Source organism: Girardinichthys multiradiatus, chromosome 7 (genome assembly GCF_021462225.1).
Source record: "Girardinichthys multiradiatus isolate DD_20200921_A chromosome 7, DD_fGirMul_XY1, whole genome shotgun sequence".
Lineage (NCBI taxonomy): Eukaryota > Metazoa > Chordata > Actinopteri > Cyprinodontiformes > Goodeidae > Girardinichthys > Girardinichthys multiradiatus.
Genome location: NC_061800.1, coordinates 43,112,927 through 43,133,906, shown reverse-complemented (window position 1 = coordinate 43,133,906; position 20,980 = coordinate 43,112,927). Strand labels below are relative to the sequence as shown.

The 20,980-nt window shown below is 39.9% G+C and overlaps 1 protein-coding gene across 1 annotated transcript in view; it reads right to left on the bottom strand.

Moving 5' to 3' along the window:
• Nucleotides 1–20,980, bottom strand: part of LOC124870895 — a 40,288-nt gene that overhangs the window by 15,262 nt on the left and 4,046 nt on the right. The window contains exons 2-5 of the mRNA XM_047369719.1: nucleotides 15,610–15,954; nucleotides 3,559–3,657; nucleotides 1,309–1,617; nucleotides 568–726 (exon numbers count right to left, since the gene is read on the bottom strand). Coding sequence (XP_047225675.1) covers nucleotides 568–726; nucleotides 1,309–1,617; nucleotides 3,559–3,657; nucleotides 15,610–15,954 — 912 coding nt within the window. The remainder of the gene's footprint in view (nucleotides 1–567; nucleotides 727–1,308; nucleotides 1,618–3,558; nucleotides 3,658–15,609; nucleotides 15,955–20,980) is intronic.

Below are 20,980 nucleotides of genomic sequence, written 5' to 3'. Positions count from 1 at the left end.
ATATTTTATTCTAAATCTTCAGGATGATGAATAATTTAGGGCATAACTGTTGATTAAAATGTCAATAAAAACAACATCAGACTGCAGCTGTAGATAGACGATCTTCTCTAAAACTAGGAGCAAAAAGCTGCTTTGGAAATAACAGAAAGGTCAAAGTTCAGCTTTTTAAAGCTGTTGTACAGAAACCAGTTCAAAACCAGTCAGAGTGCAGCAAGAAATGAAAGAGGTGTTCATTAGGTTTGCTATATAGGGACCCACAGAGTTAAAACCTGTTTCCATGACTACAGGAGGAAAGCTGTGAAGGAGGCAGAGAGCAGCTTTAAACTATCTCAGATAATTCAGATGGAGACACAGTTTCAACCTGAGAAGACAGGTGAGTTCATAGAGGTCACAGCAGGACCCAAGGAGGAAGAACATCTGCTGATCTTTACTTTACTTACTCTGTAACGGAGTTCCCACTTGAAGTCTTCATAGAAATAATGTTTCTCAGCTTCTTCTCTTCTCATCTTGTTGTACGCTGTTTTAGCTTCATAACCAAACTTCAGGAAGTGTTTTCATCTTTATCCAACAGGATGCAGGTTGGAGTCTTTGGGGAGTCCAGTCCCAGTTCTTCACCCCATCTCTTTAACTGGGTCCCACCTCCTTCCTCTCTGGGTCTGACATTGAAGGCGTAGCCACTGTATCCTGAACCAAAGTCTATGGCTATGATAAAAGAGTCAGCTCCAGCTGGTTGGAGAAGAGAAGAAAGTTAGAATCTGAACAAAGAGCCGTTACTGTTTTTACAAGAACAAGTTTTTACTGAAATAAAACCACAAAAACAAATATATGTTTCTATAAGTTTATCATTTTAACTCTGCCACTGAAAAACTAACCTGAAACAGTAAAGTTTAGTCATTTAATATTTAATTTTCCACAGATTCTACTGGTCCAGCTGCCCTGTGATGGACTGGTGACCAGTCCAGGCTGGACCCCACCTCTCACCCAATGGTTCTAGGCACCAGCCCCCTCCATGCCATCCTGAACGGATAGGTGGGTATGGACAATAGATGGATGAAAGGATGGATACTGGTACTCCTAAATATTCAATCATTTCATATAATACCAGGAAATACCTTTAGTTTCACAGCATCTATTATGAATAATGTTTCTATTCTTTATTACATCATTTTCTTCAGTATTAAAGATTATATTTCTGTAGCATGTTTCCTCATTCTAACCTTCATATTAATAACTCAGAATAAAGACCAACTCTCCTGGTTTTATTAAAGATATCATGAATAAAATGTGACTTTTATTTACAGTACTGACCTTTGACATTGAGCAGCACTTGTTTCTCAGTCAGGATTTCATCTGAGCTCCTCTTGTAGACGGTGCAGGTGTAGATGTCTGTGTCTCTGTCTGTGGGGTTCTTCAGGGTCAAACTGAAGTCTCCAGATTTTAGTTTTTCCTTCATCTTTGTTCTGTTTCTATACAGCCTGTGTTGATCCCTGTCATTACTGTGGACCATCCTACCAGAGCTGTTTCTCCACGTTACTCTGACTCCTTCAGGTAGACGGACTGTAGTTTTAAAGGGCAGCAGAACAGACTCCACTCCTGGATCCACCTCCACCTTGTAGACTGAGAAACAAACAGATCAGCTGCACTGACAGCAGTAGAACTGATGATGTTGATGTTCACAGTAATGGTCCTCAGTAATATTCCAGGAGAAGACCACCTCTTCACAACGTGTCACTCAGGGTTTTGTGACCATGCAGATGCAGAATGCAGCTGACAGAGCTGCATGTGATCAAAACTTCATTTCAACACAGAAGAAAAGACTCACTATCATCCAGATGTTTATTCATGAAGAGAAATCCCTCCAATCTGTTCTACTTTTTAACTAACAGATGATGAACCACATTACTGCTGCCTCCTAGTGGACAGGAGTGAAAACAGTTGACTGATGAGTCAAATGCAGAGAAGTGTTTCCAATGACCTCCAGGTCATCACCCTGTAACCTGGGATGGATTTGTGTTTAGTGGTGAGAGGAAGCAGCAGTAATATTCAGCAGGACAGTCAGAACCTCATGATGGTTCTGGTTCTGGGAACTTCACAGTGCTTCTCCTTTTATTAAACTCACTCTTCATCAACCTTAGAAGGCCCGGTTGGACGGCTTAAACATTACCTTTGAATTAGAGATTAAATGATAAAAGTCTGACATTCAAGTTTTAATTATTAGTGATTATTTCATCATTATTTTATTTGATGGTCATGTGATGCAGCTCATCATGAATTTATTTATTTCTCAGCCTCACAAATTAAATCACTCAGTTATTCTAACACTGCTATAGAAAAGGTTATTGGTCTGCAGCTGAGCTGCTGTGCAGGTTAACCAATCAGATGTTAGACTTTATTTAGCCACAAACAGAAGCTGTTTAAAGTATTTCATGATGTAATGTAAGAAGGGAATAAGAGACTAATGGAGAAGAGGGAAGGAGGAGAACTTTCTCCATCAGGGTATCTGGTCAGAGATGATGGGAAGATGGATGGAGCTAAAAACAGGACTGGAAGGAAACCAGTTAGAGGCTGAAAAGACTTGAGACTGGGAGGAAGTTCATGTTCCAGCAGAACAACGACCCTAAACATAAAACCAGAGCTACAATGAGATGGTTCAGATCAGAGCATATTTATGTGTTAGAATGGCCTAGTCAAAGTTTAGATCTAAACCCAGCTTGGTTTCTGTAGAAAGACTTAAAACTTGCTGATTCTAGACTCTGTTCATCCAATGTGACTGAACTTGTTGAAAAGAAGAATGGAAACATTTGAGTCTTTAAATGAGGAAACCTGGTAGAGACACGTCCCCAAAAGGCTTCAGGTGGAACATCAGAGAAAGATGGTTCTACTAAATATTGACTCAGAGGGGCTGAATACAAATACATGACATACTTTTTATACTTTTATTGTTTTTAATTTGGAAAACAATCATTGATTTCCTTCTACTTGTTAAATATGCACTAATTTATGTTGTTCTACTGCCTAAAATCCCATTAAATGTATTTATTTTTATAGGTTTAAGTAACACAATGTGAAAAAGTAAAGGGGTGTAAATACTTTAGCAAGGCACTAAATCTGTTTTAGCTTTGATAAACGCAGGTGAAACTGAAGAGAGTTGCTAGGAGGAAGGACTCCATCTTCACGACAAAAGATGGATGAATGGGTGGGTTGCTGTAGTACTACAGTAGTACTACAGTAGTACCACAGTAGTACTACAGTAGTACTCCAGTACTTTCCATTATAAACTTGGACATTCTTTGTATTCTCATTCACCATAAAGATATATTGGGGTTAATCTGGGTTCAGTTTCTGATCATAGAAACACAGAAAACTGAGCATGTTAAGGGATCCATCCCATAATAGTAAAATGATGACTATGAAACCATGGCAACCCTGAAGCTTCCTCCATCTTTCTGCTTCAGCTCATGGTTCAGTGTCTGAAATGGTCTCAATGTGTCGAATGAAAACTGTTAAAACCTCAGCATGTCAGACATCAGCATTGATACGGTTGTAAAAGGAACTTACCTGACATGAAATAAAGTCTGAAATGAAATAAAAGGCCTCCAGAAACAGCAAGAAGGACCAGCAGAACCAGCAGAACTATGGCCCAAGTTGGAAATATTTCTATGGAAAAACATAAAGATCAGTTAGATCTTAGACATGAATGTTGTTTTATATGGTCTTAATATAAACGTGGGAAAGCATTGTTCTGTGGGGGTTTTGCTTTTTGTGTCTCCTTCATGAAATAACTTTAAATTAAGTTTTAAATGGTAAAAAATAAAGTATTCAAGTGGAATTTACATAATTAGAAAACCACATTTTGTCCAAATAGTTGCATTTTAAGAATTCAATTCTGGTTTTTATATAATGTTGACTGACAACAAATATGTTTCAAGTCAGTTTGCAAGAAAAAAATCCAGTTTATATAAAGAAAGGTAACATAAGGTCAGATACTTTATTGTCCAATAATTGTACATAAAATGAAAATATTTTTTTAGCATCTAGCAAGAAAAGACCAGAGAAATAAATCCTACATTGCACAAAGAAAAAATAAAAAGTTAAGAATGTAACCCTAAATATACACAATGTAGTCGTATTCGTTGTCTTCTGCTTTTCTAGGACCAGGTCACGGGGGCAGCAGTCTCTCATCACCATAACGGACTGGTGTAGCATCCGCAATACTGCTGCAGCTGCACCGATCCGTTTGTCAATGTCAATTTAACCCTTACCCCGGGAGCTTTCTGGGGCTCAGGGACCCAGAGCTGCAGGCTGTGGGATTCGAACCAGGGTATTTGTGGCTTCTCCAGGACAATAATGCCCTCCTCTCTAACCACTAGGCCACCACTCCCCCCATAGAGTCATATTTAATGGAATAAAATGACAAGAATATAAGACATGTGGGAGACTTCCGGTTTGACGAGTGAGGCGATGGCAGCATAGGAGAGTGGCTCCCAGCATTTGGTGAAGAAAATTGTCCGCAATAACCTGAATATTAAACTAATGAAAGTATAATTGATAACAAGAGTGTGGGCCTTGAGAATGCCTTAAATATAAGCTGAAAGAGTCGATGCAGACCGGAGTTTACTGAGAGAGCGAAGTTAGCCAGACGCCCCGCGCTAGCAAAGAAACGGAGGACACGGACTCAGACCACAGTCAGGAGCAGATAAAAGGCCTTGGATGCAGGACCTGGCCTTATCCTGAAAGAAATAAGAGAGTTCAGGAATGACAATAGTCAGCAAATGAAAGAGATTCGCGAAGAAAGAAATAAAACAAATACGAGAATAGAGGAGGCTGAAAATCGGATCGGCTCGGCCGCAAATAGAATTCAAGTGTCAGAAGAAGCGGTTTCTGAGCTCCTGAAGCTACAGATTCACTTGGACACGAAGCTGATGGATTTAGAGAGTCGCTCAAGAAGAGATAATATCAGAAACCACGGTGTTAAAGAAGGCACAGAGGAGGTTCTCCATCAATGATAGTTTTTGTTGAGCGTGTGCTGCGGGAGGGCCTGGCTCTCCAAGGCTCTTTTGAATTACGAGAGTACCATTGTGGTTAAATTGGCAAGCTGCAGGATGAAGGAGGAACTACTGAAATTGGCCTGGCAAAAGCGGGGATTTCTACTCCACGGGAAAAATGTTAACCTTGATCATGATTACGCACCAGAGCTGCTGAAAAAACGAAAGGAATACGCTGAAATTAAGTCGGTACTGAGGGAGAGGAAAATCAGATTTCAAACCCCGTTCCTGGCCCGGCTAAAAGTGTTTTATCCAGAGGGGACAGTGATGTACGGATCAGCTGAAGAAGCGACAGGAGACGTGGTAAACAGGGGTTTTCTGGTGACAGTTATTAAACAACCAGAGTCCCTGCTGGAGCAGATTTAGAGGTTCACATGGCGTACGAGAGGAAGAGCGGGGAACCGTGGAGGAGCAGGCAAAGCAGTGAGCTATGTAGAAAAGTTGCAAGCCTTCAGACGTCAGGACCCAGTATAAACGCAGGGGGTTGGTAATCCCAGAGAAGGAGCGGTGAGGTCTCTGTTACTGTTTTCTTTTTTTCCTCTCTTGACGAGGCGTTCTTGGGGCAAACAGCTATTAGAGAGGAAAAGATAGACTGCAGACAAATTCTACATGTTTAAGCTCTATTTTATAGGCTAAGACTGAGAGGTTACTGTAACGTCAGGAAGTTGGTCTCCTGTCTTAAGTCGCCGAAAGAAAGACAAGTACAAAGGTCTACAAATGACTGAGGGCCCTCATACTCTTGTTTGTGAGGGATGTTTCTCCTCCAAGGCCTCCTATCATCAGGGCTTAATAAAGGTCAAGATAGAGACCCCACTTTTGGAAGTCTTCTTATTTGTTGTTACTGTGTTTTTGGTGTTGTTTTTTATTAATGTTTTGGTGCCGTTCACTGCAGCTTTTGGGATGTTAATTGAAATTTGTTCGGTTATTAGTAATCATACAGGTCGAGGTGGGAAGATGTTCTCTCTCAATACAGGTCAATAAATGCAAGCAGTTAAAATAGCAACTTATAACATAAATGGCTTAGGCAATCCTATCAAAAGAAGTAATATCTTTACCAAAATGAAAAGAGAGAAAGTTGAGGTTGCGTTCTTGCAAGAAACCCATCTCTGAGATACAGAGCATGCTAAATTAAAAAGATTAGGCTTTAGGTATATTTTCTCATCATTATATACAACGGGGCATAGGCGAGGGGTGGCAATAGTAATCTCCAGAAAATTAGCTTTGAACCCGTTTTAGAACAGAAAGATAAAGCAGGAAGATACATCCTGGTGAACGGAAATTTAAATGGATCATTGATAACTTTACTAAATGCATATGCCCCCCCAATTCAGACTGGAGGTTATATAGATAAATACTTGACTTGGTAATAGTGGACTCAGAAGGGGTATTAATTTGTGGTGGGGACTTCAATATTAGATTGAATCCTAATCTTGACTCTTCAAACATACGGTGGCCCAGTCCAATCATGTGAACAAAAAGTTCAATATGGCATTGAAGGATATTGGTCTAATAGATGTCTGGAGAGAATTGAATTTCCTAAAGAGAGATTATACTTATTTTTCTAATCCACACTCATTATACTCGAGGATTAACTACTTTTTAATGTTTAGGAAAGATCTACACAGAACTATCAACTGTGGCATGGGGACTATGGACCTCTCAGACCAAAGTCCTGTATATTTAAAATTAAACCTCAACCAATACCAGAAAATATATATATACCCACTGTTGTTTCCTGTAATCGTACAGTGCAACTGATTTCACATTCACATTTGTTTTTAGCTACTGCTTCTTCTGCGGATGCAGATCTTGAAGAGCTGCCTGATTCATTGTGGGCTGCTCACAAATATGATGTTGGTCTTATTACAGATTGTGAGCCAGTTGTTGTTACTCCTACATCAAACTACAGGCCATGTCAGAAACAATATTTACTGAAAAAGGAAGTTTTGGAGGGGATTCGTCCTGTTTTTGATTCCCTCCTTAAAGCTGGGGTAATTGTACCCTGTCCAAATTCACCTGTGAGAACACCGTTGTTCCCTGTGAAAAAAATTAGGCCCCCTGGAGAGCTTGACGAATGGAGATTTGTCATGGACCTTCAGGCTGTCAACCAGTCTGTTGTGGCCCGTGCACCATCAGTTCCGAACCCTTCTACGATTCTGTCACAAATTCCACCAGAAGCTAAATATTTTTCAGTAATAGACCTGGCAAATGCGTTTTTTTCTGTCCCTGTACACAAGGACAGTCAGTATTGGTTTGCTTTGGAGTTTGATGGGAAGCCATATTGTTTTACTCGTCTTTGTCAGGGCTACACAGAGAGTCCAACTATTTTTAACACAGCTCTGAAGGACTCTTTGGCTGATTTGACTCTGTCTCCTGGAACTGTCCTTACACAGTATGTTGATGATTTATTATTATCAGCAGGATCAACGGATCAGTGTAGGAAAGACACCTTAAAACTGCTTCAACATCTTCATAAAAAGGGTCACAAACTTTCAAAATCTAAAATGCAGTTTGTACAGGAAGAAGTGACATTTCTTGGTCATGTTCTCTCACATAAAAGCAGAAAACTGTCCCCTCAGCGCATTGAAGCAGTTCTGAAAATCCCAAAACCTGTCACCAAGAAACAAATGATGTCATTTTTGGGTATGACAGGCTATTGCAGAGCTCACATTCTGAATTACTCTGAGCTGGAAGCGCCTTTGGCCAGTTTAATATATGGGAGGAGCTTGGCAGCTGCAGACAAAATTAAATGGACAGATGAGGCAGAACTGGCTTTCATTGATTTAATAACAGCCCTGTCTTCTGCGCCTGCATTGGCTTTACCAAACTCTGACAAGCCATTTATTCAAATGGTGGATGAAAAATCTGGTTTCATGTCATCTGTGTTGTTGCAGTCCCATGGTGATAAATTGCGACCTGTGGCTTATTATTCCAGTAAGCTTGATCCAGTTGCAGCTGGGCTGCCTGGTTGTTTGCGAGCTGTTGCTGCAGCTGAGAAAGCAGTGTTAGCATCACGTGACATTGTTGGATATAATCCATTGACAGTTTTTGTTCCACATTCTGTTTCCATCATCCTCCTGGAACAAAAGACGTCTCATCTATCAGCAGCAAGGTGGCTGAGGTATTCTTCAATATTATTGGACATGCTCAACATTACAATTAAACGTTGTAACACTTTAAATCCAGCCACACTACTGCCTACTGAGGAGGATGGTGAAAGTCATGACTGCGCAGCTGTCTTAAATGTTGTTTGTACCCCTCGTCCTGACTTGCAAGACACCCCTTTGACTAACCCTGATCTTATCCTGTATGTAGATGGGTCTTCCTTCCGTTCTGCAGTGGGTCTGAACCAAGTAGGGTTTGCAGTGTGCTCTGACTCAGCTGTTTTGCGCTCAGGTCCTTTGCCAGCGCACTACTCAGCTCAAACAGCTGAATTAATTGCTTTGACTGAAGCTTGCAAGTTGGCAGAAGGAAAGACTGTGACTATTTACACAGACTCAAGATATTGTTTCGGAGTGGTGCATGATTCTGGGGCATTGTGGAAACATCGCTCCTTTTTGAAATCAGATGGAAAACCTATCTTGAATGCTAGACAAGTGTCTGATCTTTTGGATGCTATTTTGTTACCCGCACGTTTGGTTGTGGTTAAGTGTGCTGTGCACACAGGACAGTCTGATTCTGTTTCTAGGGGTAATGCAGCCGCGGACTCGGCAGCAAAAACCGCGGCTTTGAGGCCTTTCTCCTCAGATGAAACTTTTCTTTCTCTGACTGATCCGCAAGCTGTCACTGTTCCTGAAATGCAATCTTTTGCTACTTCACAGGAAAAAGAAAAATGGCGAAGAGCTGAGTGTATCTTTAACAGCAGTTCTGGCTGGCATGTTTCTGATGGTAGACCATGCCTGCCTAAACATTTTTTTCCCTGGTTTGCTAAATGGATGCACGGATTGGATCATGTGTCCAAAGGGGGAATGCTGGATATGGTTAAAAAATATTGGTATACAAATGGGTTTTCAGTGGTAGCTGAAAATTATTGTAAAAGATGTTGGATCTGTGCTTCTCACAACCCCTCGAGGGTTCCTGCACATTCACAGGCGGCACATCCACCTCCACGGTTCCCATTTCAGCATTTGATGATGGATTTCATTGAGTTGACACCTGCTGAAGGGAAGAAATATTGTTTGGTGGTGGTGGACATGTTTTCTAAATATGTTGAAGCGTTTCCAACGAAACACGCAGACAGCAGTGCTGTAGCGAAGTCTTTGTTGACAGAGATTCTTCCCCGCTGGGGAATCCCAGAGGTGATTTCCAGTGATAACGGGACACATTTTGTTAACAACGCTTTGCAAGAAATTAGTAAGCTTCTAGGTTTCCAGTTGAAGACACATTGTGCTTACCACCCACAATCAGGTGGAGCAGTAGAACGAGAAAATGGAACAATAAAGAGTAAGTTGGCTAAATGCTGTGAAGAAACAGGCTTGTCCTGGCCAAAAGCTCTCCCTCTGGTTCTTATGTATATGCGGATGAGAAATAGATCCAGAGCTAATTTGAGTCCTTTTGAAATCCTTTTTGGGAGACCTGCAAATACAGGGGGAAGACCGAGTACTAACCTAAGCACACTAACAACTGCTCATTTTGAACATTCCATGTTGGAATATTGTAAGGTTCTGTCACGTTCTCTCTCTCTCTCCCATCAGACGGTGAAAGCTGCCTTACCCCCAGTAGCTGACAGACCCCTGTACCAGTTCCAGCCAGGACAGTGGGTGCTGATTAGAGATACCAGGAGACGTCACTGGAGAGACAAGCGGTGGAGAGGTCCGTTTCAAATTCTGCTGGTGACTCACACTGCTGTAAAGGTCCAGGAACGTGGCACCTGGGTCCATTTTACGCACTGCAAGGTGTTCACTGGAACACCACCCGAGCAGGATCCTGTTTCTGAACCTCCTACGTAGAGGAGCTTCCAACGACCGCCCACCTGTACCAGACTGGTAACAGGGCAGCTTGAAGCGCAGAAGCCACTCAGGAGAGGCAGCAGGATATTTGTTTTTTTTTAAGTTGTTTATAATTTGTTTTCTTTGAGAAAAAACTGTTTGCTTTCTGTACCAAAAGAAAGGACATTCCACTTCAAGGTCACGATGCAGTTAAATGGGAGATGGTCTGTTCTGATGCTAATGATTGGTATTGCAAGTATTTTTATAACTCTTGTGTTCATTTGGGAAAAGGTACAGCAAAGACAATGTGTGGCTAATCTGAGGAATTGTGCTAATAATACTCATCACCGGATTCGAAGAGAGATTCATCACTTTTCTGACTACTATGAATATGCTGATAATGTCTGGTGGCAACTGATGCATCAAACCGTGAGGAAGATAAGAAATGATAGTTGCTATGTTTGTTGTTTGATTCCACGTGCTATTAATGATCAACCATTTTTGGTACCAGTTCCTATTGATACTACTTATGCTCTAGCTACTTTCTTTCCAGATAATCGGCTGGTGGAGGTCATTTTTCCTTGGGTGAGGAATTATACTGTACGGGAAAGCAGAAATGTTAGTAAATTTTCTGGTGAGACTAATTTAACGTGTGCGTCTACAGGAACTCTTTATAGATTTCGGGGTAATAGAAATCCGATTAAAGATCCAGATATTTGTATTGCTCAGGAGGAAAGCACACCTTATTTCCTTGGAAAGACGGAGGGTTGTAAAACTATTATACCAGTTTCATGTGCCTTAACCCACATTAATACATCTAGACCTTGTCCTGTCAGAACTGATCCTTATACTATTTCAGAAACTTTGGCTCCAGATCCTTTTGTGTTAACTCTTAATCTTACAGCCTTACCGAATGGAAGTAAATTGTATGACCAGGCAGGTAAATTAACCAAGGTTCTTGTTACTTTTCCTAGTAGAGATGGGTTCTCGTGTCCTAAGAACATGGTTTGGATGTGTGGAAACAGATCATATCTGTATCTGCCTGCTAATTGATCTGGAGTATGTTATCTAGGTCACTTACTACCTACAGTCACGACTTATGATTCGATCAGCCCATTATTAGAGAGGAAGACAATGCTCAAACGGCAAAAGAAAGCTAGGATCCCACATTGGAAAGGGATTTTGGGTACAATTATTCCTAAATATGGTGCTGCCAACGCCGCCCATAGGATTAATGAGTTGTCAGTTGAGTTAGAAAATCTTACTGCTTTATCTGAGGAAGGTTTCACTGTTCTAACTACGGAGCAGCAAGCTACAGGTCCTTCTCAAAATATTAGCATATTGTGATAAAGTTCATTATTTTCCATAATGTCATGATGAAAATTTAACATTCATATATTTTAGATTCATTGCACATTAACTGAAATATTTCAGGTCTTTTATTTTCTTAATACGGATGATTTTGAACGGATGAAAACCCAAAATTCCTATCTCACAAAATTAGCATATTTCATCCGACCAATAAAAGAAAAGTGTTTTTAATACAAAAAACGTCAACCTTCAAATAATCATGTACAGTTATGCACTCAATACTTGGTCGGGAATCCTTTTGCAGAAATGACTGCTTCAATGCGGCGTGGCATGGAGGCAATCAGCCTGTGGCACTGCTGAGGTCTTATGGAGGCCCAGGATACTTCGATAGCGGCCTTTAGCTCATCCAGAGTGTTGGGTCTTGAGTCTCTCAACGTTCTCTTCACAATATCCCACAGATTCTCTATGGGGTTCAGGTCAGGAGAGTTGGCAGGCCAATTGAGCACAGTGATACCATGGTCAGTAAACCATTTACCAGTGGTTTTGGCACTGTGAGCAGGTGCCAGGTTGTGCTGAAAAATGAAATCTTCATCTCCATAAAGCTTTTCAGCAGATGGAAGCATGAAGTGCTCCAAAATCTCCTGATAGCTAGCTGCATTGACCCTGCCCTTGATAAAACACAGTGGACCAACACCAGCAGCTGACACGGTACCCCAGACCATCACTGACTGTGGGTACTTGACACTGGACTTCTGGTATTTTGGCATTTCCTTCTCCCCAGTCTTCCTCCAGACTCCGGCACCTTGATTTCCGAATGACATGCAGAATTTGCTTTCATCCGAAAAAAGTACTTTGGACCACTGAGCAACAGTCCGGTGCTGCTTCTCTGTAGCCCAGGTCAGGCGCTTCTGCCGCTGTTTCTGGTTCAAAAGTGGCTTGACCTGGGGAATGCGGCACCTGTAGCCCATTTCCTGCACACGCCTATGCACAGTGGCTCTGGATGTTTCTAGTCCAGACTCAGTCCACTGCTTCCGCAGGTCCCCCAAGGTCTGGAATTGGCCCTTCTCCACAATCTTCCTCAGGGTCCGGTCACCTCTTCTCGTTATGCAGCGTTTTCTGCCACACTTTTTCCTTCCCACAGACTTCCCACTGAGGTGCCTTAATACAGCACTCTGGGAACAGCCTATTCGTTCAGAAATTTCTTTCTGTGTCTTACCCTCTTGCTTGAGGGTGTCAATAGTGGCCTTCTGGACAGCAGTCAGGTCGGCAGTCTTACCCATGATTGGGGTTTTGAGTGATGAACCAGGCTGGGAGTTTTAAAGGCCTCAGGAATCTTTTGCAGGTGTTTAGAGTTAACTCGTTGATTCAGATGATTAGGTTCATAGCTCGTTTAGAGACCCTTTTAATAATATGCTAATTTTGTGAGATAGGAATTTTGGGTTTTCATGAGCTGTATGCCAAAATCATCCGTATTAAGACAATAAAAGACCTGAAATATTTCAGTTAGTGTGCAATGAATCTAAAATATATGAATGTTAAATTTTCATCATTACATTATGGAAAATAATTAACTTTATCACAATATGCTAATATTTTGAGAAGGACCTGTATAAGAACTATGAGTTTGCAAAATAGAATGGCTTTGGATTATCTGTTAGCTGAGAGGGGTGGTGTTTGTCATTTAATTGGGGAACAATGTTGCACTTTTATTCCTGATGTGTCTAAGAACATGACAAGTATCCATGATAAGTTTGAGGACTTGCTGACGACCCAACGGAAGGAAAATATGAGTTCCTCTTGGAATCCTTGGTCTTGGTTCTTTACTGGTGGATGGACATCTTGGTTAGTAAAGATTGGAGTGATTCTTTTATGTTTCTTTTTGATTTTGATGTTTCTTTCATGTTGTATTATTCCGATGGTTAGGGGAATGGTAATGAGACTGATACATTTTTCCATGTTACATGTTGATAAGGATGTACACTTAATTTCTGTTTGTCATGATTGTGATGATTCTGCATTTGAGGTGTCGGATGGTAAGGTTATTAGATATATGCCCTTCATTTTGTGTTTATCAATTGTATTAAGCCTTATAAACTGATGTGGAAAGGGGAATTAGATTTTGAAAATGGTATCTAGGGTTGAGATTTAAAGCTTAAGTTCACAATTTAATGAATATAATAGTCTGGCACTGATTGAATCCGGCACCTTAAAACTGACTAATTGAGATATGAAAGATATTAAAACAATAGCAGCTAATAAAACTAGTTACCCCACTCTTACAAAATAAGGACTAACAGCATTAGGAAAACACAGATACAACTAAATAAGGCTAAAGTTGAATTAAAAACATCCAGAGTCCTTATAATCTTGCAGATGGAAACAACTTGAATTGTTATGAAACCAGATGATTAACAGAGAACAGTTTTATCATGGCCAGATGAAAATGATCGAGATGTCACTGCTAGACAGAATAACCTTTTCTGATGACAGTGATTCCCTTTATAACTAATCTATCTGTATCCGACATTCTAACTTTAATGTCAATAATATTTGTCTACTTTACATGTGGTAATACTGGAATTAACCATTATAATTACGTTTTGTCAAAAAGAGGGGAAAAAAGGAAAAATGCTGATTTCTCTACCCAAATCCCAGTACAAATAGTTGTACTGGGATTTATTTTCAGGCTTTGCAGGTCACAATACTCAACAGTTAATGATTTTTCTGGAAAGTTTAATAAAGAGTCGTCCCATTATATTTCCTGATGATATGAGCGATAACCCTAAACATATAATTTTCTCCTAGGTAAAAAAATGGTAGGTTTTAGTTTCTTTGAGCTCATTATATGTTTTGGGTTTGATTCATAGTTGTGTTTGGACAACGAATGAACGTTTTGGAGTGAACCAAGTTCTGTTTTTTCTGTAATGTCGGTGTTGACCGTATGTGTTCACATGCTCACAAGTTGAAACAATTATCTGGGTTTTAGTTTCAGAGGGTGAAAATGTAATTTGTTATGAATTTTCTTAAGGTGAAATTGGATCTAAATTCTCTTTGAGGTGGGAACAGAACCCAGTAGAACCTCTCATTCTGCCATAGCATTCCTCTGAGGAACCGTGTCAAAAATCCAAACTTGTACTGTTGAACATTTAACCTGTTAACAGAACTTTCACATCTTTACAAACTCTATAAATACATCTGCACATATTGTTCTATTTTTTTTATCCTTTTTATTCTTTTTTTTCATGTTGTTGCTTCAGTTTTAAGAAACTAATAGAATAGAATAGAATAATCTTTATTTTTGTCATTGCATTTGTACATTCTAATGAAATTTGTCCTCTGCATTTAACCCATCCCATTAGGCAGCAGTGGGCTGCCATTGTGCGGCGCCTGGGGAGCATTCAGGTCCTACTGATGGTCCTCCTGTTCTCTTAGTCCTGGACACAGAGGCTTTTCTCTGCTGTTTTCATTACCAACCTATCATGATGACACCACCACAGTTATCACCTGCATTATGTTTCCTCACATTCAGCATCTGCTGACTTTGCTCTGTGGTTTTATGTGACGTATCGATTCATGGCTCAGTTGCTCTCAGTCCGTTCCACTTTGTTATAACACCACTAACAGTAGACAGCAGCATATTTACTAGTGAGGATATTCCATGACTAGACTTATGGTCCAGGTTGCATCCCATCATGATGCCTTGCTGTAATTCACTGAAGCTAAAAGCAGCCGCCACAGTTTCTTCCCCCAGGCTGACTCTCTGATGAACATCTAACAGTCAGATTGATACCATGAATATTTGTACAATTCAACAACGTCTTTCTTTTTTGTAAAAACACGGTATATTTACAAAAATGTTTTTATTTCTCTTTTATGTTTCTGAAAAAAAGTTCTCATTAAGAGCAAAGTGGAACCGAATTCAAATTCCTTGTTTGAACAAACCTGGCAAATAAAGCTAATTCTGAGCTTCTGAGAGCGACCCATTCTATCACTGCAGCCTGCATCTCTACCTGCTGGATTTATACACCTGTGGTCATGGAGGTGATTGAAACACCTGAATTCAATAATCTGGAGGAGGGACCTGGAATACTGGAAAATGTTTTATATTCTTCTAGTTGGATTTTCATTTATTGTTCTGAGACAAACTGAACAAAGAAGGAAGAACTGAGTTTCACAAACAGAAGAGAAAATGTTCTCTATGTATGATGATAACACCTGGATTCAATAATTGCTGGGCATGACCCATTACTTTTGCCCATATAGTGTATGTGTGTGTGTGTGTGTGTGTGTGTGTGTGTGTGTGTGTGTGTACCAAGGTAACTGACCTCTGACATTCAGCTGAACGTCCGACAGCATTATTTCCTCTTTTTCTTGACGAAGGCTGCAGATGTAGATTCCGCTGTCAGAAAGTTGTGGTTCTTTCAGAGTGAGGTTGAAGTCACCAGAGTCTAGAGTATCAGGTCTCATTGATGTTCTTCCTCTGAAAAGCTGATTTTGTGCAAGTTTGTCGTCTTCTTCTCGTCGTAGATGGACAATATTGGGACTGAGATCAAAGCGGCTCCATTTCACTGTGACAAGTTCTACTAATTCTTTGCTGTACTGGCAGGGCAGCACCACAGATTGGGCCCCCGTATAAACCTCCACTGTCACAGTCAAAGAATCCTGAGAGGCTGGAAGGACAATCAAACAAAAGTTTTAATTCAGTGTATTAAATTTAATACCGTAAATTTCGGACTATAAGCCGCTACTTTTTTCCCACACTTTGAACACTGCGGCCTATACGACGGTAATGCATGTTTTTTTTCATGCCGCCAAAAACATTTTGCCTGTTAACAGTAGACTAATCAAATTGATGAGTAGTTCAAAGAGGTCCAATGAACTTGTGAGATAAATCAAGAGCACTTTCACAATTCAATTACCGGTATTGTAAATCAGACATTTATATTCAACCTCATCAACATGGAAAATCACCAGCGGGTTTCTAAAGGCTGGACTGCTGCGTGATGAAGGGGACCGGATGCGCTCAGGTGAGAGCGACAACGAAGAGTATGGAATTAGTTTTGTGCCTAAAAGTTTGCGAAAAACGCTTAGATGACCAAACAAAAAATAAGAATTTGAGAAAAAATATAATTTCAAAAGTCATTTCAAAAGTAAAACATGCTTTCTGCGATCAATCTCTTAAAGCAATACTGTAAAGTCTTTGTCTTTCTTTGTTAGACTGAATATATTTTTGTTATCATTTTACTCTGTTACATTCTCGCTGATCAGAGTTTTGCTCTCGCTGCCAGCTTTGCAATTACACTTCCTCTCTACTTTGCGCTCCCTCACTTTTTCTTTGCACTTCTTGCACAAACCTCTCCGGGGGGAGGGTCTTCTGAGAAGTCTTTTGCCATTGGACAGAGATTTCTTGAGTGACATATCAGTGACCTGGAAATTACGTAGCGTACGTGGCCACCAGGGCGTTTTCTTTTTTCTTTAGTAGACGACTACGACTAAGCAAATAACTAGCTATCAAAAGCAGCCAGTGCTAACGTACAGGACAGGGGACAGACAGCAAGCTTAATTTGTGGCAGTGGCAGCTCCGACTGCCACAGCCTGCCGGAGCTGCCACCAGAGCTGCCAGCTTGCCACCAGAGCTGCCACCAGAGCTGCCACCAGAGCTGCCACCAGAGCTGCCACCAGAGCTGCCACCAGAGCTGCCACCAGAGCTGCCATAGCCTGTCGGAAGGAGCCAGGGGATTCCGCGAGGGTGCCAGAAGGTGCCTGCCACGGCGGTTGGCGCTGTTTTTGTGGAAGCTAATGCTAATAATCGGCAAACGGGTTGTCATTGTTGTTATAGTCTGTTACTTTTAAATAATGATGTCATTATTGATTATTATTTAATAAACAGCTTTAGACCCATAACATAAGGTGATTGTATTTATTTGAGATGGAAAAATAAATGGCACTATGTGTATGTGTGAGGTGTTGAAAAGATGACAACGATTTATTGCACAAACGGCCGGTTTATTGTCACTCACAGAAAATTATAAATAATTGCTTAAAAATACGCTGGAAGTCCCAGGCCATAAGGCTGCCAGAGGATGCCAGAGAGACAAGACTGATAGGTTGTCATTCTCCATGAATTGTTTGAAGCTCTAACCTGTTAATCAGTTGTTAGCTGCAGACAATGATGCAGTTATTGGTTGTTTCTTAACCAACATTCTTCAACCTAAATTTAAAGTCACTTCAATTTCTAATAGAAAAATATTGGCAGACATACTTTTGTGATCTTTTTTGCTCAATAGTCCATAGCTCTGTTTCATTCTGCTTAGTTTGTCTTTGGCACTTAAATTGCTTCTTTTCTGTTTGTGTTCATGCTTTATGATTTATTTTAGATCAGTTCACGAAATACAATATAACCCCATATTTCATGAAAGGATTAATTAACAGTAAGATATGAACTTATGATAGTATAATTTTCTGTATGTCATTTTTGGTCTAGGCTACAAAGACTTGCTGCAGTTAATAATGTACTAAGAACACATGATGCACCCTAGACAACGGCCCCCAAGCCAATTTGTAGGGTGTTTGTAAATTAGGGTGTGCGAGCGCAACTCAAAACATAGAAACAGATACAAAATGTTTTTTTGACTGACAGAATAAAGTGCAGTTATTTGCCAAATGAGTTTAGGTTTTATTTCTGGATATGTTGGTGGCTGGTTTGACAGGAGACTGGAATGAAAAGGACTTCTTCTGTGGATGCAGTATACTTTAAGAATTAATAGTTACATGTCAAATACAACTTATGTTAGAAATAATTTTCTGTTTCAGAGTAAGATGAAATCCCTAGCCTTCAACTTTATATCAGCATTTAGCAGATTAAACCAGGTACAGATCTTGGTCAAAGTTGTTTTTTTCTTCTACAGTGACAAGGTCCTGGACTCAGTTAAAGCAGAGGATATTCTGAAATTAAAATAATAACATACATTGTTAATTGTCCTTAGTGGCACATATTTTTAGGTCATTCAAGTCAAACTACACAATTAATTACATGTATGAAATATTACAGGACTTTGAAAAAAACCTGCAGTCAGGGAATGTTTTCTCCAACCAAATGTATCTGTGGAAACACAGAGGATTAGATCCAGTGCTTCAGAAATATTACAGTGAACATATCACCACATTCAATGACATGATGGTGTGTTTTTTCTTAATTTTTTTATGACAATATATTCTTTATTTCCTAATCCTAAAAAATGTTGGCAAAGTTTTGGACTATTATTCAGAAAAAATATTTTTTATATAAAACTTGAAGGATGGCTTATAAAGTGTTGCAGTTATTAACACTGTGGTCTCAACATGAAGGCTGCATGCAAACCTGCTGGTCAATTAATATCTTTCTCCTTTGACATTGTATAGCTTTCTTTGCTTACATTTTTTTTTTTTTTTGGTTGGATAATTAGGTTAAATCCTATGAGCTGTCTGAATTTTCTGTATCCAATGTGTATTCAGCCTCTTCATTGGGCGGTTACAGAAACACACTAAAAAGCACTTCTGTAAATAGTTAAATTATTATTTCAGTAATTGCTGATGTTACAAAACAGTTACATGTTATATTTCTGCAAGTAAGCTGTTAAATATATAAGCTACCCTCAGCTAAAATAAAATGTTTTGTCTGAAATGTGGATTTGTTACATAAATAATTTTAGTTTACTGTTAAATTTTATCATATCTGCATACCTTTTTATTCCAGACAGAAGCAATCATTCAACGACTGGAAAATATTCTGTCAGTTCCTGGAAACGGAGCTGAAAATCAACAGTTTATCCGCGAGGTTCTTCTGCCAGAGGCGAGCTGAATTATGTGCCAAAATTAACAATTAGACAGAAATGACTCATACCATAGGTTTCTAAGTAGCAATGTGTCAATGGACTTGAGCATAAAAGTACTTTCTAATTTGGTAAATCACTGTGTATTATACTTAAAATTAAAATAATTGAATATAAAAATGCTGTTGAACCTGTAATTTTAATATAGCTGTTGTTAAAATGTGTTTTTGTCAGTTGTGATACAGTGGTTGCAAAGAAGCAACAACATGTGCTGATATCAAGCAGAAACTGTGCTTATGAAGACCAAGTCTGTCAATGAAAATGACTAACATTTGAGGATGAAGATCTATATATACACCTGTCAGGATAGAGTGCAGTACTGGCTCATTTATGGATTATTTTGCTTTCAGAGATGAGAAAATGACAACAGAAAATGAGGAAAATGAAAAGAAGCCAAAGGCACAGAAAAGGTTAAACATTTTTTCAACAGCAGCCACTTGATGGAACCACCTACTGTTTCTTTAGTAACTCATAGGCATTTGTGTATGGAAGCAAATTGTTACCATATTTCAAATGAAAAAGCATTTCCAGAAATGCTTTTTCATTTTAAGAATGTGGCTGCATTATTTGACCCATAAATAAAATTAGTAATCAATCATCCTATTTGCCTTTTCTTCTTCATGACTGCACATTTTATGCCATAATCAAAAAGAAAATAAAGCAGACATTGCTTTTTCGTTTTCGTGGTCTGCCCGCAAAGTACTCCCCAGAACTCAAAAACGAAAAAGCATTCCTAGCGGCGGGCGCAGCAGAGTGACGTCAGCAGCCGCTCTCCCTCAGCTCCCTGCTGACCGAGCTACCCATCTTGTTCGGTAGGGGGCGCTGTGCACATCTGCATTGCATTACATTGCAAACGTGCCGAGAAATCAATTCAATTGCGGGGTCTTTAGCATCGCAGGTCATGGCGCTCCCTCAAATTGTGCAAACACTTTTAGAATTAGCTGAGCAGGTAGAATCCAGTAGTATATCCGAGTCTGTAGCCCGTGACCGAGTAGAACAAGTCATGGAGACCTTGGCTGCATACTCTGCCGTCATAGATTTGAACATTAATGAGGTTGCTATAGTAAACCTCCGTTCAGTCCTGGAACGGCTGGATGCTGTGGAGCCTCAAATGGGACGAGGACGACCAACCATCAACATCCCGAACCGAACAAGATGGGTAGCTCGGTCAGCAGGGAGCTGAGGAAGAGCGGCTGCTGACGTCACTCCTCTGCGCCCGCAGCTCGGAATGCTTTTTCATTTTCGAGTTCTGGGCAGTATTTTGCGGGCAGACCACGAAAAAGAAAAAGCAATGTCTGCTTTGTTTTCTTTTTGATTATGGCATAAAATGTGCAGTCGTGAAGAAGAAAATGCAAATAGGATGATTGATTACTAATTGTATTTATGGGTCAAATAATGCAGCCACATTCTTAAAATGAAAAAGCATTTCTGGAAATGCTTTTTCATTTGAAATATGGTAACAATTTGCTTCCATATTTGTGTAGATAGTTTCACTAAAGTTTTGACAGTTATTAAATGGCACAGATACCCAATAATATGGGATCGATAGAGCTTTGATTATGTAATGCAGATAGAATAGAAATATAGGCTAATTTGCAATACCCTAACAATATTAACAGGTAACAACATCCACATACTCAATACCCTCAACAAACTGTCTTTTTTCACAGGGAAGCAACATGTTGACTGACAGCCAGGCTGCAGCTGATTGGTGCCAAAAACAACATTTGAAGGTAGAGTCACTCTTCCAAAAGTACTTGACATGGACGACACTGAACAAACTGAAACCCTCGAGGCCATAAAGAACTGGGAGGATGAATACAAT